At 41.5% G+C, this 23,714-nt stretch overlaps 5 protein-coding genes across 12 annotated transcripts in view; 2 read left to right on the forward strand and 3 right to left on the reverse strand.

Moving 5' to 3' along the window:
- Positions 1 to 3,531, reverse strand: part of adgrv1 (adhesion G protein-coupled receptor V1) — a 128,685-nt gene extending 125,154 nt beyond the window's left edge. For all 3 annotated transcript variants that reach the window (XM_088076916.1, XM_042489006.2, XM_088076915.1), the window contains exon 1: positions 3,148 to 3,531. The gene's annotated coding sequence lies outside the window, so the exon portion shown is untranslated. The remainder of the gene's footprint in view (positions 1 to 3,147) is intronic.
- A 1,261-nt stretch (positions 3,532 to 4,792) lies between these two features.
- lysmd3 (LysM, putative peptidoglycan-binding, domain containing 3) lies at positions 4,793 to 9,776 on the forward strand. Its single transcript, XM_042488861.2, has 3 exons — positions 4,793 to 4,938; positions 6,244 to 6,520; positions 8,115 to 9,776. The coding sequence occupies exons 2-3, from the start codon at positions 6,254 to 6,256 to the stop codon at positions 8,820 to 8,822; spliced, it is 975 nt and encodes a 324-aa protein (XP_042344795.1). The 5' UTR covers positions 4,793 to 4,938; positions 6,244 to 6,253; the 3' UTR covers positions 8,823 to 9,776.
- polr3g (polymerase (RNA) III (DNA directed) polypeptide G) lies at positions 9,615 to 17,507 on the reverse strand. 2 transcript variants are annotated; one of them, XM_088076917.1, is made up of 8 exons: positions 17,238 to 17,507; positions 13,933 to 14,064; positions 11,445 to 11,574; positions 10,749 to 10,814; positions 10,599 to 10,658; positions 10,453 to 10,517; positions 10,118 to 10,243; positions 9,615 to 10,017 (listed from the first exon to the last, which is right to left on the reverse strand). In XM_088076917.1, exons 2-8 carry the CDS (start codon positions 14,041 to 14,043, stop codon positions 9,928 to 9,930), a joined length of 648 nt encoding a protein of 215 aa, XP_087933043.1. In that variant the 5' UTR covers positions 14,044 to 14,064; positions 17,238 to 17,507; the 3' UTR covers positions 9,615 to 9,927. The 2 variants fall into 2 exon arrangements, with proteins under 2 accessions (XP_087933043.1, XP_042344796.1); XM_042488862.2 differs by lacking the exon at positions 17,238 to 17,507 and adding an exon at positions 14,238 to 14,519.
- mblac2 (metallo-beta-lactamase domain containing 2) lies at positions 14,632 to 18,663 on the forward strand. The gene is made up of 3 exons (XM_042488815.2): positions 14,632 to 15,212; positions 16,385 to 16,599; positions 17,967 to 18,663. Exons 1-3 carry the CDS (start codon positions 14,771 to 14,773, stop codon positions 18,138 to 18,140), a joined length of 831 nt encoding a protein of 276 aa, XP_042344749.1. The 5' UTR covers positions 14,632 to 14,770; the 3' UTR covers positions 18,141 to 18,663.
- Positions 18,664 to 19,165: 502 nt separating this feature from the next.
- Positions 19,166 to 23,714, reverse strand: part of rtkna (rhotekin a) — a 69,774-nt gene continuing 65,225 nt past the window's right edge. For all 5 annotated transcript variants that reach the window (XM_042487980.2, XM_042487979.2, XM_088076918.1 and 2 more), the window contains exon 11: positions 19,166 to 22,609. In XM_042487980.2, coding sequence (XP_042343914.2) covers positions 21,894 to 22,609 — 716 coding nt within the window. In that variant the 3' untranslated portion in view covers positions 19,166 to 21,893. The remainder of the gene's footprint in view (positions 22,610 to 23,714) is intronic.

The raw sequence follows: 23,714 nt of genomic DNA on the forward strand, positions 1-23,714 counted from the left end.
ACACTTAACTGAAACCAATCACGGAATGAGATCGCTTTCAGTTTGCTTGTTTTAGAATAATCCTCTCTAAATTAACATTTTCAAAAAGCACCAAAACATCAACACTGCATGTGCTAGTTCAAACATTTTTCAATGTCCCAGTTTGTATCATGTGTTTCTCAGTATCAATGGGCTTGTTTTAATATCAAAAAAGTATGGGGTATGATCCCTCCCTGTGTGTATATAACATAGACTGTAAAAAAATGGACCTATAAATGTGAAACTGGTGCCAGAGGTGACCATATTTGTGCGAGATGGTGAAATTGTGGAGGAGCGAGGGGTGGATCTGTCTGAGAAGCCGAGGACGCTATCGTCAGATAGCCTATCACTTAAAGCGGCCCGAGCTTAAATATGCGCAGCTTTAAGCTTTAATAAAATTTAAACGGGTGAGTTATGTTAAAACTCACCCCATACAGATGTCAAGAAGTTGGAAATTAGCTATAGAGACCAAAACAGTTTTTTGTACCAGGTGGTATATGATTATTTCTGCTGTAAAGTAGGGCGTTTTAACATGGGGTTCAATGGGACTGACTCGCATCTGGAGCCAGCCTCAAGTGGCCATACAAAGTCCAACTGGCCAACTGCAGTTTTTGGCACTTGGGCGTTGGCTTCATTTTTCAACCATAGAGGTTGGCACTTGGCAAACAAGGATTTGTATGCAAGTATCTGTATATGTTGTTTTATTTTACTTTTATTCCATCCTATTATATTGTAATTTTAATATTTGTTTGACTTAAACGTGTCTCCTGTGAGAGGGCAACAACTTATATTTCATTGCGCAACCCTGTGTACATGAACCTTGTAGCCTTGAAACCTTTCACATCTCAGCTGTGTATCCACAAATGTATGGCTAAGAATATATTGCTGCAAACTTTGTGCTTTGGTATTTCAAAAACTGTTGACACCTGTGGTTCATAAACTCAAATAAGCATTCAGAGAGCCCTTAGCTGCCAGCATACAGTTAAAAAAGGCAGTTTTAAGCTATACATCTGTCTTGCACCAGAGGATTATGCATTGTTCTACTGCATGGTACTTCTGAAGGAAATAGTAATGTGAGGGAGAGGTGGGAGAGTAGGTGCTATATTTTATCCTCTAGAGGTGTGGAAATGAAAACCAGACCATAACTAATAAGAGAAGGTCTGCTGGTTTTCGCTTCCCACATCATGAAAAATGTAAATGCAGAACACTTGCAGAGGAGAGAAGGATCACTTTTTGCATTGCTATTACGACTGTGATTATTTAAGAGGCCATAAGCTGCAGAGAACATGTAAAAAGCCATTAAATATCTGGTCCTTCAATATAAATAGTGCAGATGTGTCTAGAAAGTAACAAAGAATCACTCTAGATCACAAAAATGATCATGAATATCTATATATATACAGTATCAGTATGTGCACAACCGTGCAAATCTCCAATTCAACTTTATAAATGTCCTCATTCAACAGATTAAGACATCCTTTACAACCCTTTGCCCCGTACAGTGATCCATGATGCACACATCAGAGGAGGCGGGCACAGCCTGTTGCAGGGCGGTTAAGTGTATGTAAGTGCTGTGCCTTCATCGACTATTCCTCTCTATCCCCACACATTGGGAACACAAGCCCTCTCATTCCCAGAAAACATCAATCTCATCCTGTCTGCGATGTGCAACACTTCAGCACCTTTCATCAATGAACAGGCCCTGTTTATGGCACTGTCCCCTTTTGTACCATGCAGCCATTAGAAGAAGTGCAACAGAAGGAGAGAGGGGCAAGCAGTAAAACAGTTTCCGCCCAGTGAATCACATTCAGACGCACACAGGCGACTGGGGGCTGACCCCTGCCAGGCGATGACATAAACACTGACAAACAAAGGACCTGAGCTCTGAGCAGTGTGGATCTTAGAGGATCTAAATCCACTAAAAACCACAATAACAAACTGTGACCAGTGTATTGCACATGATGGAAATAGAGATTTAGGTTTGAGAGGGGAAAAAATTGTGAAAATTTCATGGCAAGTTTGGCTGCATCTTCACAAACAAAGGCTATTCAACAGATGCAATCATGTCACCCTTTTATACATTCCAGAAACAGTTAACAGCGGCGGCTGGCGCTGAAGAAGAGCAGGTGTAAGTGCTGAATGGATACAGAAGCAGCTCCCTCCCTTCCTCCCCAGTGAGAAAAAGGATTTAACTCTGCTGAGGCACCACAGAGGACGCAACAAAAGAGATTTGCAAGGGACGCACCAAGATGACATCATGTCAAATCAATTACAGATAAGGTGGACAAATTCAATTATCCAAGGAAAGAAAACCCCACCCCATCAACTGGTGTAAACTGTGGAGCATTCACATCTGCGTAAAAGACGCAAAGAAGCAGCAGCACAATGAGGCTGCAGGCACCGCTCGTTGATTTAACAGTAACAGCACATGTGCGCAACTTTAAGTATGCCAAGATTACTTATGGCCCGAGTAAGCCTATAGATTAGTCAACGGAGCCTTTATGAGAGGGGTCTCCAGCTCACCATGTGTGGCAGTTCCCCCTGAATTGTTGTTTTATTTCAGTGGGAGAGAGAAAACCCACACAAAGCGCAGTAATCACACTGGAGATCCTGGATGTAACCATGGAAGCGTTTGTCTCCCTCCTCAATGGGCTACCCGGCCATTCATTTACTGATTGCGCTGAATCAATATTTAGGCTTTTCAATTTTATTAGCTGCTCCGAGGGGGATTTTTGGCACAATGCAAAAAGAAATTAGCAGTGGCCAACCACTTTTAATCGTTTTCTTATTGTGTTATACAATATGTCTGCTTGAGCTGTCTGGCATAATTGATGAGGAGTATCGCTACTCATTTGTTTCCTTTATTCTCTGCGCTATTAATCTACCACTGGCTATCGCGCCGGGAGTCACCAATCATTACTGACTCACTTACTAAAAAAATAAATCTGAGACGTTTGCTTTGTTCTAGAGACAACAATGTGTCACAAAGCCATATCATCTTGCGTCCAAGTCTTTCTGTGAAATTATCAAGCAAAGTTTTTGCAACACATCGCCAGACATCCGTACTATTATAGCACACTCACAAGTTTTTATCTAAAAAGAGACATAAGATAAATCATTCCAACTTACCTGACACCTTGCTTGGCCTCTCTGTCCAAGATAAATTACTCTAATTTATTTATCGTTAAGGATAACATCGATGAGTCCTCTCGGTCTTCTTCTCTTCTCAGACAGCATCCAATAACTGCATCATTTTGTATTATTGACTAAAAACCTACTGCTTTGCCTTCGGCAGCTTTAGGATCTCGTTGAACAACATGGGATGAAGCGCGTATGTCATCTAACGGGACTAAAGCCGGGAGAAATAACAGACGGAGCGGCTCCCCGGTCTGTTCAGGACCTTCTCCTCTCTACGCACAGCTCCGTCCTCCTGCAGCCATGTGAGGGATCTGCTACTGTACACACACGACTCACTTTTCCCAAAACAAAGAGTAGTTTGCTGCTACTCAGGGACTCCGACTCGTCTCCCGGTCGCTGCCTAATGAGACAAGATGTTTTAATCCCATTTGTCTCTCAAGGGTGCGCAGTGTGGTGGTGGACAGCTCCACCCTGTGACCCGAACAGGCATAGAGCCCCCGAGCAGCTGTCCTGTCTGGGCTGGTCTTCCCCCTCATGCTTTAACGCCAGTGGTGGAATGTAACTAAGTACAATTACTCAAAAACTGAACTTACAAATACTGAAAGTTCAAATTTTAGGTATTTGTACTTTGAGTATTTTCTTTTTACGCCACTTTATTCTTACATCATAACATTTCAGAGGTAAATATTGTACTTTTTACTTCACGACAGTTTTAGTTACTAGTTACTTTATAAATTAAGATTTTTTTGCAAACATAAGTTTATAACGTATGTTTTGTCATAAATGGAGTTATCGATTAGTTTTTACAAGCACAGCTGAAATGATGAGTTCATAAATCAGCCAGCTGACAGAAAGAAAATGTTTATGTAATGTAATGTAATGTTTAGGGTTTTTTTTCTTCATGTGGGTACTTTTACTTTTAATACTTTAAGAACATTTTACTCATTATGCTTACTTATTTTACTAAAGTAACATTTTCAATGAATGACTTTTACTTTTAACAGAATATTTTCACACTGATATGAGTACTTTTAAATAGTAAGAACGCCATACTTTGCCCATCACTGCTTCACACAAACTTTGTAAATGTGTACTTCTTCATAAATGACTTGATTCCTGACCAAATTAAATTACTAGCCAAAACACAAGTAGTTGGATGGGAAGTATATTGCATCCTCGCCCGCGTGGCCGATGATCAACTAAAATTTTCGAATAAAGGGCAGTGATACTTTAGCTATAAATAATAAATAATACACGTTGATACTACTTACTTTATAGTTTTTAAGGGCTATCGTGAATTTAGCTAATGCCAACAGTCACTCAACGCTGCAATTAGCCTAAACTAGCTAACTAGCTTTCAGCTAATTAACAGGGGAGTTAGCTTAGGTAAAAGGTAAACAACTGGTCGTTATGGATACAGACACGTCTGAATAAATTAACTCGTTACTAACTTCGTTTCAAAACCGTGGTAATCTTTATATACAGTCCATGGTGTTACGTGATGTGCCTGTCCCTACCATGGATGAAAACAGAGTAAAGATCCAAACAACGCTGGTAGTAAGTTGACCGTCTGCGCCACCTTGCGATTAAAGATGAGGACTATGGTGGGGGCGTCTATGCTTACGTCATTACGTAAGCATTCTGTTGACGTGGCGTGAGCGGTGGTGGCAACAGTAGCTAGCAGGTGGGGAACTAAGCAGAGGCAAGGTGAGACAGAAGATAATCCCGTGGAAGAATGGATATTATCCAGGTCAACTGATTGATCGGTGATCAGCTTTTCAGGTAAAGGTTGTTCTTAAGGACTTCCTCCAACTATATAATCAATCAACTGTGCTGACTGACCGAAAGAGACGCACAAACGCTACTAGTCACATAACATAGGTGGACGCTAGTTAGCACTGACGTTAGCTTAGCCTGTGCTGATGGTTGTTAGTTTGCTAACTGTGAACGCGCGCTGTAACTAAACGTTAGCATTACATCACACTCCTATCAGAAGAAAATCAACCTGACAGTGCGTTTTTATCATTGATTTTGTGGCCCAGACAGACGTGTTTCCGAAGCCACGTAGTTATCGACTGGACTATGGTGGGGGTAGAGATTGAGTTGTAGCATTAGGTATGTTGTTTTATATCCAGTTTCTTCGTTAAATAGTAGCTTACATGGAAATTATAGCCACATGACATCTCGTAAGCTTAGTCTCATAACAACACCCTTCTGTGCTTGACAAAGAATATGGGTGTTGCTGTAGATATATTCAACACCTTAAATTGCTAGCTGCTAGCATTCAACATTACCTCACGTTGGTCAGGGATAGCATTAGCTTAAAAGTAGTAATCGAGAATGAAGCCGGTTTTGCTCGTATCATTTGCATCAGGATCATGATAGAGGAATAGCTGTAACACTATATGATAAGCTATCACATTAAATAGTGATGTCCCCGTGGTTGAAATGCTTAACCAAGCAGAAATGTTAGAAGTACAGAGGACATTGACATCTCGAGGATTCAACGTACTGCCTGTAACTTCACTTATCAGACTGGGAGAGCTCCAATCTTATCTAGTTTCACTTCACTTGAATGCCCAGGACTTTCAGAGAGATGGACTTTAGTTTATGTATTTTGTTGAACAACGTCAGAAACACAGTGGAAGTGAATTTCCGACTTGTATTATTGCAGGTTTCAGAGGAAGAATTGCATGATCTTGTATGGTGTCATGTATTACACACGGGTCAGTCTTTTGATATCTGTATCATTATTTTTGAACGTGCAATGACACTGGCAAGTGTAATGGTACAAAGTGATGGGTCCTTATAAAGACACCCACTGTAATCTTTCCCTCAAGTGGTTTAAACTGGGGAAAACAATGACATCAAGGTCACCTGCATGTATGGCCAAAGTTTTGATGCCCGGTCCACCAAGTTGTCAGTATCACAAGTGTGTTTGTGTGCCTTGCATGAACAAACAATATTCTGCAGCACAGCCCTGTCTTGTTTATAGCTATACACCGTGCTAAATGAGCATTTGGTCTGACTCAGTGAAGCATTCCTGGTGTGTGATGCCAAAACCTGCTTCTGCTCTTCCCAATACAGTGAAGAAAAAATGTCCAGTATAAGCCAGCACTATGGGTTCCAGTCAGCCACCATGGTGCAGTCTGCCAATGGCGGTCATGCCTATCTGTTTGGAAACAACGGCTCAGAGAATGACCTGTCAGAGGAAGATGGGGAGAGCTTTGAGCTGCGGTCGCGTGGCAGAGAAAGGATGCGGAGGAGCACCTCCAGAGAGAGGATGGACGACATTGTCTACCTGACCAGAGATATCCAGGAGGGTGACACCCTCAACAGCATTGCCCTGCAGTACCATTGCTCAGTACGTTTGTGCTCAGACCATTGTGTGTGTGCGTGCGTGTGTGTGTCTGTCTCTGTCTGTCTTTATCTCCTTGGGAAGTACTGACTCAACTATCTGCCTGTGTTTCACGTTGTAGATTATCTGTCTTCTTACATAATGTATATACACAAACATTGTTTGCCTTTTAAGCAGTTAAGGCTGCAGGTAACTTCTACTGTTAATACTTTTAGATAAGATAACTGGTTATTCTGTAGAATTCTAAAACACGACATGTCCAACACTTGTTACCAGAGTACTAACTGAGGTCTTCAAATTCACTACTTTAACTGTTATATAATGTAATGTAATTGATGTATTACAAGAGAGAAAAAGCTTTTTAAATATCTACATTCAGACTGAACATTGATAGATGTCATCTTTTTACCATCATTACTGTATTTTATGATTTGAATAGAACATTTCCAAAAAGAATTCTTGGCAGTGAAATAAATCTCACTGTTAATTTTCAGCTTTGTCACAGCCCCAAAATGAATCCACTTATTCCTTACATCAGCTGAACACTAACTAGAAACATCATGTGCCACTCATTTTCCTCCACGCCGTCCCAGGTATATTTAAGACTAAACCACCCACTAGTAAAAACAAAGGAGAATGGTTCTTTTCGGGTCGCAGATTGTTGCATATCCAGAGCAGCTATAATCGATATTTAACGAATGAAAATGTAACACTTGTAGCTATGAACCCGAATCTGCAGCTTCCTGAGACTTCACAGAGCTTTACAGCGAGTTTCTGTTAACTTTTTTAGCTGTCAGGCCTGCAATGCTGCCGTTTGGTTCACTCTCACAGCGCTCATAATGTTGTTTTCGGCATGCAGCTGTTTTCAGAGGAAAAAACTCTAAAACCCTTTTTTACACTACCTACTCAGCAACAGCTGACCAGTAAGAGACTAGCTGGTGAATATGGTGAAGCGTTAAGCAGCTAAAGAGGAAGATATTTTCTTCAGGAGTTGGGAGATAAAAACAAGTGCTAAATGGTGACTGAATATTAAACACAGATTTGTCACATAGCCAGAAACACAAATGATTCTTAATGTTGCCCTATAACCGCTGATTGTGTAATCATGAGTAACTGTTTGCCAACAAGTCAGCCATGTCAGCTTAAAAGGTCACAATTTGTCTCAGTTTCTTCTGAGTGACCAAAAAATGCAGTTAAAAATATAGAGAGACTAGAATATAGGAAATTAATTCCTACAATTGTCTAAAATTCTCCCCAATCATACGTTAAATAATTTCCATTGTTCATTACTTCACATAACAGCTCCTTAATTAATGACATGGTACCTTTTCTAATGAAAACTTGCTGAAATGTCATTGCAAGCCTCTGTATATTTCTTCCATAATCATTTGCACAATAATTATACCCTGTGTACTGATTAGACTAGCTTTACTTTTATTTTACAAGTTTTGCCATTTGTTTTATTAAATAATTGCTCCTGCATCCTCAGGTTTACTCAGAGTCTAGATTTTTCAGACCACAGTAAAAGCAACTTCTGTCTGTAAGCAGCATCCTTAATTCATCTCTCTTCTGCGTGTGTGGTGTTTTTTTTTTTTTTTAGGTGGCTGATCTAAAGCGTGCCAACAACCTCTTGACAGAGCAGGACTTCTTTGCTCTGCGGTCTGTCAAGATTCCTGTGAGGCGCTTTAGTGTCCTCACTGAGACTCACAGCACTGGACCTCTGAAATCTGCCTCCCCTTCAGGTGCAAGGCGCCTGGCCCAGATCTCACCTGCTACCTCCCTCCCCTCTGAGTCCTCCACAGACTCGTCCTCTTCCACCGACAGCGTGGAAGGATTCCTTCTGGAGAAGGACAAGGACATTGAGCGGCTGGTGAAATCCACAGGTCCGTCTCGGAGCAGCCTGAATGAGGTTGTGTCCTCCTTAACACTACAGCAACAGCAGCCACTGCTCGGGGGAGTGGAGTATAAACCGGTACAGAGAAAGGACCCTTATTATGGGGCAGACTGGGGCATGAGATGGTGGACGGCTGTGGTCATCATGCTGGTTGTTGGTATTGTCACGCCTGTGTTTTATCTGCTGTACTACGAGGTTCTCATGAAAGCTGACGTCAGCCATCACGGCAGTCCCACTCAAGCTCATGGCGACATGCCTCATGGACATCTCCCTAGCAACCATCCTGGTGGAGAAAATAACCATGCAGGGGACGGGCATGGACACCATGCTGGAAATATGGTTAACAAAGATCCACAAGGACATGGTGTGGACAAAGCAGGAGGCGGTGAACACGGAGGACATGAGAAAACATAAGGGACTGTAACTTACTTTACATAAGAATTTGTTGCTAACTCAGAGATCTAATAAAACTGCGCGATTGTGTCCATTGTTGAGTAGTTTTTATAGACGTAATACTTTAATGCAATCTGTCTGACAGGACGGGGTATGGTGGGAATAGTCATTTTTGTACGGTTGAGACACTCGGATTAAGGGTCATTCCTTGTTTTAGTCCATTTACAGTTATATGCTTTTCAACAAGGAATATCAGTTGAGTGAAAACAACAAATGTTATGCTTGACTTAATATTTTGCTGATTATTGACACATTTCAGAATGGTTATCTTTAGTGTAGACAATAGAATTGAGGTGATTTTGTTATCATCCATGCTGCTGCATCCTCATGACACAAACAAACTCTACTCAATGGGTTTAAAAGCAAACTGAGACGGACGGCAACGCACTTACCTATTTGTTTATTCAGTGATGGAGAATAATTCTGTGGATTTGATTTTAAAGAAGATTTTACTCAGTTTGGACCAACTGTGTTTTTTGCCATATTAGAAATGGTGTATTTTCCAATGTGATTTGTTGGAAAAGTATAAATGCCATTGAGTTTAATATAGAATTAATTTATTTCAAGACTATTGAGCAATAGCCTTTACTTACACTTATCAGTATTGGGAATCTTTTTCTTTAGCTTGCTTGGAGAGACTTGCGTTTTTTGTTTTGTTTTTTTCATTTAACCTCTGAGAGCATGGTGAGGAAAATGGGAAATGCACATTATTCCCACAATGACTTATATTTGTAATTATGTGAGATTTTAGACTTTGTTATATAGCCCTTTTATTTTATCACCGTGTTCACTTGATACTTTATGAAAATGCATCACATGTTGTTGACAGTATGTGCCTTTCAACCTGTGGAAATGTGCCCCAGGCTGGAAAATAAATACATCTATTTTGAATAAATTATTGCCAGTGTGCACATAGTTTGGCATTTCTTATTTACATACATAAGTCTCTAAGCAAAACAAAACTATCACTCTGCGACAGCGTATCTACAAATATGTAACCGACAGAAACAATCACATAATGACTGTTTACTCCAGCAGTGAGTGTGCGTGGTTGAGTCACCCTGTTTCAGTATGTGGCCTCGCCGTCCATGTTGTCGTCACTGTCTGCAGCAAAATCTTCGCCGTTGTCAAAATAGCTGTCGATGTAGTCGTTTTCCTAGAGAGAAACAAAGGAAAGATCAAATATTTCACTTTCTTACAAATTGACCACTCTCAGTTCGCCAATAATGCCTTCAGATTACGATTTGCGAGCTTACCTCCTCGACATCTTCTTCATCATATTCTTCTGCTTCAATTTCTTCTTCATCCTCCTCATTCCCCTTTTTCTTTTCCGTCTCATCGTCTGATTTTTCAGCGTTCCCATCATCTTTCTTTGCCAGTTCCTTAAATATTGACATTGACATTTAATAGCTAATGTAAACATTTGCTTGCTCAGAAGGACAAACATAATTCTTGGTAAGTACACATACATCCTGAGCTTGTATATGCTGCACCGACTTGATGCCTACATTAAATGCTACTTGACAAATTACAATAAGAGAAGATTAATAACACGTAGTTAAACACGGAACAAACAAGTGAGGGAACTTACATCTAACTTATTAAGCATATTGTCTGTGTCTTTGCGTGATATCTTCACAGTTTTCTTCTTTGTGCCTGTTGGATTTAAGCATTTTTTTTTATTTTTAAGCCCATCACATGGAATCTCCTCACATACATAATGGCTTTAATATTTACCTGGTTTAGCACGAGGCTTTTTAGTTTGGGGCATCAATTCTTTTGGGAGGCGGTTCCAGTCTAAAACATTGAAAATAGTTTTTTCCATTAATTTCCTTTTTTTTGTTGCTATATTTGCTGTAATCACGTGGCGGTGTGTAACACAAGTACCTGGAGTCCAGTCTTCGTCCTCGATCTGACTCAGCTTCAGGTATCTCTCGGTATATCTCTCCACCTCTGTTCCACGTAAATGAGAGTTAGTTCTGCTTTAGTAGACTCAAATAACTCATTCACTCTCACGTCACATCCAGCAGTTTATCAGAACCATGAGTTTATCAACACAAACAGCTGTGTGCTACCTCTGACTCCAAGCCACAGTGTTAAATCACAGTTTCAATTATTTTGTTGAGGAATCATCTATCTATCTATCTATCTATCTATCTATCTATCTATCTATCTATCTCATTTTATTTGTCACAAAACAGAAGTGACTTTTAAAGCCATTATCTATAAAAGCAGTTTGCACTTGATTTTATGAATACAAAGCACTTACAATATGCATTTAAAAAATGATGGACCAAACATTGTGAAAACTTAATCTGCTACTCATTATGGATATATTTAGCTCACTGCTAAAACAAGGAATTCTAAAAGACGCTACCTGGGCAGACCTTAGAAATCATATTAAATCCATCTGATGAAGCAGCAGCTCTAACTCAATATTCTGCAATAAATATGCCCCTCTCTCCTTTGCCCAGATATGACCCTAATTAAATGGCTCAGTTCCTGAGTGCTGCATTATCTTCCCTCACAGCAATAGTGTTTCTATCAGATGTCAGGTTTCTAATGCACTACTCTCCTCCTCACCTGCTTTATTGGACAGAGGCTTGATGTTGTGTGGCAGCCGTTGCATCATTCCCCTCATCTCCTGTTTTAGGGCCAGCATGTAGTCCTCATCCTCGCCAGCTTTCAGTGGCAGTGGCTTAAAATCTGTGTTCTGGAGGAGGAGAGATAGTGGAGGGGAGATGATAGCAATTAAGTATAACAGTTATGTACCTTTTTCAAAGAAAGATTTGTTTGCCTTAGGTTTGCCACATCTGCTCCTGCACTATGGAGCAGATGTGGCAGCATATTGAACAATCTGTGCATTTAATGATGTAGTTTTAGTGTTATGTTCACTTAATTCCTTAGCAGATTGCAGTTTTAACTGATACCAGTGCAACTACATCTGTTGTTTACAGTAAAAACAGTATCAAATTGATGCTGCGCTTCAAGTGAAAGAGATGATGTCAGGACAATTAAAATGCAGCCCAAGCTGGATTCCAACCTGCCAAGTAATGTTGCACACAGCAATTTTAGTATAAATAAGAAAAGGCTTCCTCAACATGTCGGGCAATTAATGAATAACTACGTTATTAAAATAGGTGTTTAGCTGTCAGGGGGACTTGCAACCTGCACAAGCTCTCAGTCGAGCACAAAGGTTACTTGTGCTGACTGTGTTATAATTAATTACATTTTACACACCCTGAATTTTGTGCAAAGAAAAAGAGCATCCTGAATCTATGTCCTTTTGGTCCTTTGGCCTAAGCATGTGGGCACATGTTTCAAATACAAAGCAAGGCTTTATATCCCAACTAACCTTTAAGGGCCTCAAAAGCCTCAAGTCTGTCAGGTGGTTTGTGTTAAGTTGTTTAAGGAATATATACCATCAAATCACAAAGAGTGGACAGCTTAGTGTCTACATCACTGACAGTCTGACCTGGGTGCTGCATAATGACTCCATCGCCTAAAATACCTGGGAATTTCTATTCTGGCAGCATCAACAGAGTCATAGCAAGGAACAGCACCGAATAGGACCGAAAGGCACCGCAAAGAGTGCTTTGTTTGGCACAGCTCTATTCTGCCTAAAGGACATTTACATCAGGTGCTCCGAGAAAAAGTCGAGGAGCATCATTAAAGATCCCAAACACCAGGATAATGGCCTTTTCTTTTTCGTCAGATAGAAGGTACCTGATACACCAGGCCACACTGACAGGCTCAGGAAGGACTTCCACCTTCAGGCAACAAGGACACTAAATGCCTAAGGCTGCCCCTTTAGTCATTTAGTCGCATATATTTATTATTACACTCTCTTTTTAAAAGATTACTTCACCCCAAAAAATTACCATTTGTGTATCAGTTAGTCGGCCGTTTTGTAAGGTAAAACATTGTTTTTCTTTCATGTCTCCACAAAAAATGTCTCGTACAGAATAGTCGTATGCTCAGTGCTTCTCGAACATGAGCATTTTACTAAACACCCTTAGTACTGGAATCTGACTTTTAAAAGAGCATATGTCACTTTCAGTTTAGTTTTTCATAGTAAGGTTTTGGTTTTTTTTTTATAGCAAAAATGCATGTCGATGTTATGACCCGATAAATAAGACTTGGATATATTTGCACGCATGAGTTGTGTCAGAGTTTCTTAACTGATGTTTTGATATACAGAAGTTTTGTGGTTGTTTAAGTGCTCATTCAAGACATAAATGAGTATGTTCCATGTTATCCATGGGATCATGTGAGAAAAACAAAGTTTTCTTCATAAATTCAAAGTAATACAGCATGACAGATTTACAAATGGTTATTTGGGGATTAGTGTGAAGTATTCCTTTAAAATATCCAACTGGGCAAACGGACCCCTGGGGGCCTTAAAAGCCTCAGGTGTGTCAGGTGGTTTCTGTTTAAGTGTTTAACACATATATATATTCCACCAAATCAAAACGTTATAGCTGGCCCCTGGGTCAGTGTACGACATATAATCGAGCTATCATGTGTACTGTGCTGGGTTTTAATGTATGTGAAGGGCTCTCTAATGCAAAAAGACACATGCACAATTCACAGAGCACGAGGAAGAGGAGTCCAAGTGGGCCACAAAGTCATTTTTGCCCTACAGCGATCAATTTGCTGCATCATGCAAAAATAAATAAATAAATAAATAAATAGCAGGAAGCAGCAGCTGACAGTTTGTTTGTTATAGGATGATGCTCTGGGAAGAGGCACTTAATGGGACACTGCTTTTAAATTTAAGCTCCTAACATCACCATGACAATCTTTTACATTTTATTTGCACATGCATCTTTTTGTACTTTTGTTTAAATGGTTGATAATGGAGCCTACACACTGACATGTACAAGTCCACTTTTAAAATGCATATTTCACCTCTCTGATTTATCAAGATGAACTCTGGATTTTATAATCCCTGAGACACTGTGCCATGCAACACTATGAAAGCCAATAAATTAATTTGATATGCTGCAATGTGATATGTCATCCTGAAATCTCAGCATTTGTGTGTTTGTGAGTGTGTGTGGGTACTTACTGGAAACAGCGGACTGGGCCCCACCCTGGCTTCTGGCATGCTGCCCCTGCCGATGCCCAGAGCCTCAATGTTAAAGGTAAAGGCAGCCACTCCACGACCCTTGCCTGCCATGGCTGCAATCCTCCTCTGTACCTGCAGCACACAGTCCACATGAATTCAGTCAACTACACTGTCCAACACGTGTAGACACAACAAGTTCATGTCCCACAGCTTTCATCGCTTTTTGCCTGACTGTAAAGCGTTGGTCAACACTGAAACAACACTTCAGACACTCGTCAACACGTTCAATAAGTTGTTATACTCACTATGGGAATGTTAGTAAACTGCTCTTAATGTGGAGACGTTTTTTTACGGGCTATTCGGTGGCATTTAGCCTTTACTACGTCTCCACGTTTTCACTTTTCGAGTTCACTTGTCACTCAGCTGCTCAGTTTCATATGCAGTTCGACACGTAAACTGACTCCTGAAATCACTTAATTTAAAGCTAAACCTGATGAAAATCTGTTCAGCTTTGCTACAGCCGGCGTGGAAACCCGCACACACGCTCCACTCAGCAGTATGCGTAAATGTGGCCCACTCGTCCCGCCCCTGCGTGACGTTTCACTGAGCGTGCTTTGTTTACAGCCAATAGAATGTCGCGCTTTGTGTTGTCGTCGCTCCCCTTTTTGTCCAATGAGCACGCTCTCCTCCCACAAGGGTGTGTCTGCAGCCACCATCACATTAACCTCAATGAAAACATATCACCTCTAGCTAGACGGCTAGTTAGACCTGTCCGCGCAAAAATCACCCGACAGCACGAAACCCGCAGCCGGTTACTTCGACACGTGCATGAACTGGGATGTCTGCAGCCGACTGGTACGCCCACAAATCGCTGGGAGACGGACTCTTCTGGATCCAGGAGCGATTCTACCAGTCAGAGAACCGGGCCAACATCTGGCTGCTCCGCGGCTCACACCAGGACGTGGTCATAGACACAGGTCTGGGCTTGAGGAGCTTACCGGACTACATCGACGTCAAGGGGCTGCTGGGCGAAGATCCGCAGAGGAAGAACCCGCTGCTGGCCATCGCCACCCACGCCCATTTCGACCACTCGGGCGGGCTGCATCAGTTCCAACAGGTGGGCGTCCACAGCGCCGAGGTCGATGCGTTGGCCAACGGAGACAACTTCGAGACGGTCACCTGGCTCAGCGACAGAGAGATAGCGGAGTCCCCCAGTCCGGGATGGAGGGCAAGGCACTACAAAGTCAAGGCTGTGCAGCCCACACACATCCTGCAGGAGGGTAGGTAGGACGTGCAGCCTGCGCAGGTATGATGTATTGAAGGGGACTGTATCTGTGATCAAAGGCCAGGTCATAAGGTCTAAACGCATTTGCACGGAGATGATCATCATGGTCGATACCATTAGATGATATTTCATGGGTGCGCCTCGACCCAGTAGCTGCACATTAGCTCTGCACAGAAGAATCCCTTCTCTCTGCACAGGAGGATATCAGCGCACAAAGAATTTGGCAGAGGACCAAAACTGACTTGCTGAACAAATGCATACATTCCTTCACATATACTGTAGTAGGAAGGCACAATATAAAGTGCACACACAGTAGATGGTGCACAAAGCATGTGTTACAAAGCGTGCTTTATTTGCTCAGGCAGGAATATGAGGTGAGGTGTATTCCCTGCACAGGTGCACATGTCTCATTAGATTGCATGGTATAAGGCAGCGTAGTTTGTGACACAATATGTGACCACAAGAAATCTGTGTTTTGCTGGCAGTTGCTCTGCTCATCCTTTAGCAGTCTTTGCAGAGCGCCTCTATTTTAAGCCAGTGAGCTGATGACTATAGCGCTTCCAAGAAAGACAGAAAAAGAGAATGCAGAAATGAGCCACGCTTATGGAGAGCATCCCATATTCATAACTGCACAGCACTCACTTAGCCTTCACCCACTCTGCTGCTGTCAAATACACGCCAGATCAGTCACTGTGAGATTAAAATACACATTCTGCCACACTGGATTTGATGACAATCATTGTTTTTATAGGAATGTGGACCAAAACTTGTTAGCATCTTTAGTATGCTCACAGAGTAAGTTCTGCACCGTCAGTCAATGCAACGACTTGTTCTGCTGTGTCAGAGCCGCTGCTGCAGTGCAGTTGGAATATCTCATTGCCTGGTGTTTCACTTTCACCCTCTGCACGCTGTGCAACCCATATCTGATCTGGACCTAATCAATGATATTCTGAATGTCCTGGACATCAGGGTGATATGAGGTGATATGCAGGAGACACAAATATAACCCTGGCTGGATTCCAGCCAGCCAAAATATGAGGAGCACAAGGATTTAGCTCAGATAAAAGTCCTGAAGTGGAATGTGCATGGACTTAAAGTTACAAATTATAATGCATTTGTATGTGGGAATGACTTTGAAAACATAATCTCTCCCTCTCTCCCTTATAGGTGATGTCATCAACCTGGGTGACAGACAGCTGACAGTGCTCCACATGCCCGGTCACTCTCGGGGCAGCATCTGCCTCCACGACCGTGACAATAAGCTGCTCTTCAGTGGAGATGTGGTGTATGACGGCGCCATGATTGACTGGCTGCCCTACAGCCACGTCAGTGACTACATCAGCAGTTGTGAGCGGCTGGTGGGGCTGGTGGACAGTGAACAGGTAACACTGAAACACAGCAGGGGATAACCTAAACATTTCAGACCATAGCTCTACTATCTTGATTTAGATTAGTTATGATACACAAGGTAATCACATTGTCTAAAAAAGAGGTGTCCATTGTATGTAAATTTCAGTAAACTTTAATTTCACAGGTTACCAGCAACAGTTTTTTTCCTAGTAAATATATATTTAGTAATTTGAACAAACTTTTAAATGCAATACCTTTGTTTTGCATCTTTTATCATGTTTAAACTCAATATCTGAGCCTTTTTTTATGCACTCATAAGATATATTTCTGTCAAATTTTGGTCACTCCTTTTCAGAGATAATCCATCCGCCTCATAGGTGTGGCATATCACGATGCTGTTTAAACAGCATCATTACTACACACGTGAGTCGCAGTTAAAGCCCACTGTTAAGTGTGCAGTTTGATCACACAACACAGTGCTGCAGGTTTGCATGGCATGCTGAACTGTTGCCTGTGGTCTGTTCATTTCACAATCATAAGCTTCCACAATGTTGTTTCCGAATTTTGCAGTACAGCCAAATGGCCTGACAACCGCACAAGTCAGCTATGATGACAAACTGCAGTCTGATCGCGACCCTAGCGAGGAAGATGAGCTTGCAGATAAGCTTACCTGAGGTGGTTTCTGACAGTTTGTGCTGAAATTCTTAGGTTGTGCAAACCTATTGTTGCATCAGCTGTTCAGGTCGCTGGTCGAGGATGATCTCGTAGATGAATGTGGAGGTCCTGAGCTGGTGTGGCCACAAGTGGTCTGCAGTTGTGATGCTGGTTACGTGTGATGTCAAATTTAGGGAAACGACATTGGAAATGTATTATGGTAGTGAAATGGAAACTATATTAATGGGAAACAGCTCTTGTAGACATTCCTGCAGTCAGCGTGGCGTTAGCGCGCTCCTTCTACAGTGGCCTTCAGTTGTGACCATCCCGAAGCACACCTGCGTGGTAACGATGCTGTTTCATCAGCATCTCGATATGCCACACCTGCCAAGTGGTTTGATTATCTTGGAAAAGCAGAAGTCCTCACTAACACGTATTTTTACAAATTTGTTACCAAAATTTGACAGAAATATATCTATTGAGGTCATAAAAAAGTCATAGATATTTAACTTAAAGCTGTGATAAATAATAGCAAAAACAATGATGTTGCTTTTGAAATTCTGTTCAGTGTAGTTGCCACAATTTCTCTGTCGGCTGTATGTAATCTGCTTAAATCAGAGCTATATCCCGTGTAGATTCAGATGGGACCCACAGAGTGTCCCACAGCTGCTGATTTGGGAATTCGTGTAGCATGTACTCTACATAATGTTTTAAGTGTCTAACATCTGTCTATTTCATTTAACAGGTTGACCAAGTCCTCCCAGGACACTACAACACCTTTGGTGCGAAGCGACTCCATCGGATTGCAACCACGTATATCAGCAGAGCTGGGACGTGTCCTGCAAAGTTCTCCACATTTGCCTGGGGTACTCTGGCTGGGGTGGCGCTGCGGGCATTCAACCCACGGAGTGCCTGCTGATGAGAGGGGATCATGGAGCTGGAGGGAAGCACAAGTGCAGAAAGAAAGATGTTAAAATATGGAGGGGGAGACAGCCCTTATTTATCTGTAACTTCATGTAACCTTGTTCATTTACTTATGTAATCCAACAGAAATCAAAAAATTGCCAAACTTTGTGTAAAATGTCCGATTGGGTTACATAAGTCAATAATCAGCATCATATGAAGCATATAATATAAAGTATTTATAGTGTGATTCTCTTCTATACTTATCAATATGTATTTGTTGGGTTGTATATGATTATATTGTTTGATTTTTATACTTTAAGCAGTTGTGAATCTATAATAGCACAACAATGGTACAACTCTGCACTGCAAACAGAAAGCAGATTCAGTATGGCCATAGTATTTCTCTATGCATTTTACAATGCTCAGTGAAGGCTCAGAGTCGACTACCTCCTACGTTTGTAACAGTGCTTTGTACTATTGACAAATCTATGGCTTTGGTATGGAAACATTGACAATAAAGCCTCTGTTCTACCTGCCTTTCTTGATGCATCTCTACAAGACAGACAGCTACAGCGTTTATTTGAAATTTCATCTTCAATCGTTCACATAAGATGGGATCTCCTGTGGGATTTAGGTGCTGGAGGGAGAAAGACAAGAGCAGAATTGGATAGAATACAATCCATCTTCTGCTAAAGTGCAGAGCACTTTAAGTACTTTACTGATCCAACAGAAAGCTCTCCCACTGCAGGACAAAGTGTATGAGGCCGAAAAGGAAGTTTCCCAGAGCCTACACTTTCAGCTTGCTATACAGAATTTAAACACAGTGTTGATTTGACGGGTAAAAGTCCTATATTCTGTGTGTGAGCGTCAATATAAGTAAATAATGCATTCATATATCAAACAAAATGTAAAACGCACAACAGAGAATAATGATTTCAACTGAAATGGTCTTGCCATTGACAGATTTACATGGAATATTTCAAACAGAGTTCATCACACTGTATTTCATGCAGACAATGCGGATGCCTGAAGAGTCGGTTGTGAATTGATAAAACATTTATTATAATTAATGTTATATTATATAAACACGAGATTGCCACATTTCTCATTTGATGTTCGCCTTCTAGGACGGCGTACATGCAGAACACAAAGCCTGCTAACACGAGAAACTCTTGCAAGGTTATAACATTCAATGTTATCTATTTGTAACAGTTAAAGATCTGCACATCATCTGTTAACATCATGATAATCAGGTATCAATATAGCTGCATTTATAACAAAATCAATATTGTAACAAAAGACAAAGAGAGGTTTATTTGTTAACTTATAAAAATTAATTTACAGTAACAATTGCTGTTTTTCAAACATCTGACAGTTTTAATACTTAGACAAAACGGCTGAGTTCTGAGCCCCGAGAGAGAAACTGTTACCAAAGTCAAATCCACAGTAAACGGTAAAGACGGAGAAGAGGTTTTACTGCACTGACAAAGACACAGACTCTCCTGTTAGATTTGTATTCACATGGACTCCTTGAGTCAAATAATTGTTTTCTTTTGACAAAATGTAACTGCTGTTGAAAGTTGTTTATATGACAATAACTTATATCATTAAATACATAAATGGCAGTGTAAACAAACAAACTACTACCATGACCTAAAAGTTGAGTGGGGTTTCATATCAGTACTCAGCCTCATAGAAAGTTTCCAAGACTACAGCCACCATAAAATAATTTCGAAAAAGAAATGTTTCTGTTTTGCATATTATTTGGTTGGTGGATGTTTCACATTTTATTGGAAATTTGATGATCAGGAACTGTGATTCTTTTTGGGATCCTACAATACTGCAGTGAACTAGTGTGTGGCAAAATTATAATAATGACCCAGTTTTTCTGTTTTTTTGTCTTACAGGATAACTTCAGCGTTTTTTAACCTGGACTCTTTTCCCATGTGTGTGTCTAAGTGACTGATGGCAACAACAGTTGTTGAAACTGTGCAGTATTGAGCAAAGGGCTGCAGCCAGCAGTGGCAAAACAGGTTGCAATGTAACCACTTGAGGAATTTGTGCACCGTCAGTTTATATCCACTAAAACTGTGTGTGTTTTTCCACAGACAGGTTCAGATTGTTATTGTAAGTGTCTGACAACTAATGAAAAGGAACCGTCCAGAGACAGAGATTTTTGTTAAAGAGTAAGATCCTTTTTGTTCAACCAGAAACAGCCTCAAAATCACTATTAGCAAACCCACCAGACCCCATTTAAATACACAGTAATTTTACAGTGTATAGAGTGAGTCAGCATATTTTCACATTTAACTGGAGTTATTTCAACCAAACCAGAGATGGTGATTGTTGAAACAGTGGGAAGACAGCAAAGATTTCTGTTTTTGGGAGCCTTATTTTGTTTCTTTTGACTTTAAATAAAGTATGGTTCAGCATGATAAATTACTGTTAAATGAAGTCTGCTGAGTTTGGCTATAAAAAGGGTCTTTCTCTGTAGGATCCTTTCCATAATGTGGTCAGGCACTTATCATTACAATCTGACCCTGTCAGTGGACAAAAACAAACACTTTCATGGACGTACATTCACGGTGCACAATTGCACATTGATGTTATATTGCAGACTTTTTTGCCCCTGCTGGTTGCAGTGCTCTCACTCAATACAGGATCAACTTCAGAAATTGTTGTTCCCATTAGTCATTCAGATGCAAAAACATGGCAAAATAGGGACCAGGTTGAAAAATACCAAAATTACTGTTTAAGCTTTGGTTAGTGTCAGCTTATTCTATGGTTTGTTCTATATATGTCAGGAGCTATTACCTAAGTCTGAAGTCATCCTGACATTAGTGTGCAGATAAATGTGTGAAAAGTTAAGACCAGAGCACAGATTTTTACCCTGAAGAGATCACAGTAACAACCAGTACAGTATGTATGAGCACTTGCATAAAGTTAAGCTTTCACCAGAAACATTGTTGAAATGATCTCAAGTAGTTCAACATTTTAACTGCGAGTCAAATCATGCAAAAAAAAAAGAAAAAAAAAGAAAAAGAAATGGTGCATAGTAATTTTAGGAGAGCCATAACGATCATCTGTTGTATGAATAATTAGATGCGTACACTGAAGTAGATATCACAGTACAGACAACAGACATTAACCCATCCCTCCACACTTACCAGTTTGAAAACTCCTGACTGAGTACACCTTGTTCATCTTGCATGTTCATCTTGCCACATGCTCACTGGCTTTTATAGCATAAACACCGCAATCCTTTATTCATAACACATCCAGTCAAAATACTGCTAGTGCATTAGTAGAGATGATTTTATTTGAGCGGCCAGAAACAAAACCTTTTCTTGTTCCAGAATTAAGAGTCCAAGTACAGACAGTGTGTTTATCGGAGCAAGTCCGTAACTCTTTGCAACACTTTCTTCCAAGCAGCATGACCATTGTAATTTCTCAAAGCAAGCAGAGTACCTCCCATTCAGTTTTGGACAATCTTCAAAATTGTGGCAATCCAGCAAAGTGCAGAGTCGCCGCAGTGATTGTCACCAGTCTTTTGTGTGAGAAGACATTCCAGTTTGCCCCAGGAGGGTCTTCCACAATCCATCCTCCACCAGGAGGCAGGCTAGAGGCAGCTTATCCTCCTCATGGCCCTGCATGTGGCCTAGCAGACTGCCTGAGGTTGGTTCACAGATGTTAAGCCAGTTAAACCATGGTTTAATGAGAACTGTTGCCTTTAGGCCAGTGGTAAATGTCTGTCAGGCGGGAGAATTCACACCTGACTTTGGAGCCAGTTGCGAGGATCAAGTCTGGCCCTGAGGTTCCTGAGGCTGCGTCGAGCCGGAGAGGGTCTTGAGAAGGGGGCTCCCTCAGATGACTCGGGGCTGTGGCTGCCCTCGCTGTTGCTGGAGCTGTTGCTGGAGGTGGAGCTGGAGCAGGAGAGCGTGGTCTGCGTGCTGCGCTGTGAACGAGGCGAACGAGAGGGGATGGAGAGCGGGGAGAGCAGCGAGGAGGGAGGAGGCTGGCAGGGGCACTGGAGGGTCCCTCCTCCACCGTACCCCCTCCCTCGAAGGGTGCTGAGCTTAGCATCCAGGGACAGAGTGCGTGGCCTCAGGCGGGAGGGGGAGGACGACAAGAGAGAGAAGTTTGACGAAGGCTCAGGCCAGCCGTGGCGGTGAGAGCAGGGGCTGGTGCTGCAGTGGCTGTCACTGTCTGACGTCAGGCTTGCGTCGGAGGACAGCAGACTCAGCTGAGGGCAGCGGTGAGGGCTCGCAGGGCTCCGAGGCAGTCGGTGAGGGGTGCAGGGGCTGTGGCCGGAAAGGCGAGAAGTACAGGGACGGGGGCGGCCAGCGCTTTTGGGGTTGTTCTCCTCAAACATAGACATCCAGGTGGGGGAGGTGCCCAGCTGGCTACGGAGCTCCAGCTCCTGCATCCTCCGAGCCAGGATGTCTGACACAGTGCTGCTGAGGTCATCAGATGACTCAATAACTGCAGGAGAGATGCAGCAAAAAGTCATCATTATACTCCTGTATACTCAGCTCGAGACGATTTTTCAAATTGGATGTTTTTTCCATTTGAGACATGGCCTGATAATAGTCATAATCATGAAAGATGAATTCACTGTGCAGAAGTCTTAGGCCAATCAATCAACGCTGAGCTTTGGACATGAATGCAACCTGGTGTCTGCACAAGAGACTTCAAGACATGTTCAGTGGAAAGGGGGGTTACATTTAATACTTGAAACATTAGCCTGCTGAAGTTGTTTTTTATTCTGAAATACTTGCATTTTTAATACTGTATACATGTTTCCTCAAAGCTATGGTTGTATTTTAGAGACTACTGAGAAATTCATATGTATGATAATTATAACCTTCTAAAATAACAAAGTGTAAGGTGGCCCAAGACTTTTGCACAGTACTGTAAGTATATATTTTTTTAATATTCTTTTCATTCTCACAGCAAGGATTAGGATGGTTTTAATGTAGAATTAATTAATATTTTTTTTATCTCACTGGAGGTATGGATTCTGAATAGACTTAGAGACATATTTGCAGTTCATGAAATGTCCCTTTGAAATGTATTCTTAAGTGTATAGAAAAAAAATATGCAGAAAAATTAGAAGATTTTCTTTAGTCTGGTAATGCATTGTACAGTTGAGCAGAATAATGACAAAAACAAACACAAACGAATCATGTCCTGTATATTTAATCCTACACTTCTTAATGTTTATTTAGTTATGATGACTGAGGATTAAACAAAAAGACCCTCTACTTTATTGCTTTGCAGAATCTACTCTAGCAGCCAGATGAGGCTGATCCTGGATCTGCAGTAAATCCGGGACTGCAACATTTAAAATACCATATTTTGTACGGAGCCCTACTCCTGTTACTTCACCTGTCGTTGTAATAGGACGAGAGCAGAGCACGAATCTCAGCAGACACAGCGTTATCCTGCAGCAGAAGACCCTCAGAGGAGGGTGCGGCAAGAGGCGCTGCCAGGGCGGGGTGTTAGGAAAACCAAGAGGGAGGTTAGCGGGAGAGGAGGGGTGGAGTGGATCGGCGGTGTGCAACAGGTGGATGTGTTTGAATGGTCA

Source organism: Plectropomus leopardus, chromosome 4 (assembly GCF_026936395.1).
Source record: "Plectropomus leopardus strain MGB_pleo_1.0 chromosome 4, ASM2693639v1, whole genome shotgun sequence".
Lineage (NCBI taxonomy): Eukaryota > Metazoa > Chordata > Actinopteri > Perciformes > Serranidae > Plectropomus > Plectropomus leopardus.

What these genes read in the sequence shown, in the direction of transcription:
- mblac2 (XM_042488815.2), top strand. Translation starts at nt 14,771, where the DNA reads ATGTCTGCAGCCGACTGGTACGCCCACAAATCGCTGGGAGACGGACTC. An exon ending in CACACACATCCTGCAGGAGG is followed by an intron (nt 15,213 to 16,384) that starts GTAGGTAGGACG and finishes TCTCCCTTATAG; the next exon opens with GTGATGTCATCAACCTGGGT. An exon ending in GGCTGGTGGACAGTGAACAG is followed by an intron (nt 16,600 to 17,966) that starts GTAACACTGAAA and finishes TTCATTTAACAG; the next exon opens with GTTGACCAAGTCCTCCCAGG.
- lysmd3 (XM_042488861.2), top strand. Translation starts at nt 6,254, where the DNA reads ATGTCCAGTATAAGCCAGCACTATGGGTTCCAGTCAGCCACCATGGTG. An exon ending in CCCTGCAGTACCATTGCTCA is followed by an intron (nt 6,521 to 8,114) that starts GTACGTTTGTGC and finishes TTTTTTTTTTAG; the next exon opens with GTGGCTGATCTAAAGCGTGC.
- polr3g (XM_088076917.1), bottom strand. Translation starts at nt 14,043, where the DNA reads ATGGCAGGCAAGGGTCGTGGAGTGGCTGCCTTTACCTTTAACATTGAG. An exon ending in GGACGAAGACTGGACTCCAG is followed by an intron (nt 10,659 to 10,748) that starts GTACTTGTGTTA and finishes TCAATGTTTTAG; the next exon opens with ACTGGAACCGCCTCCCAAAA. An exon ending in AAAGCCTCGTGCTAAACCAG is followed by an intron (nt 10,518 to 10,598) that starts GTAAATATTAAA and finishes TAAATCCAACAG; the next exon opens with GCACAAAGAAGAAAACTGTG.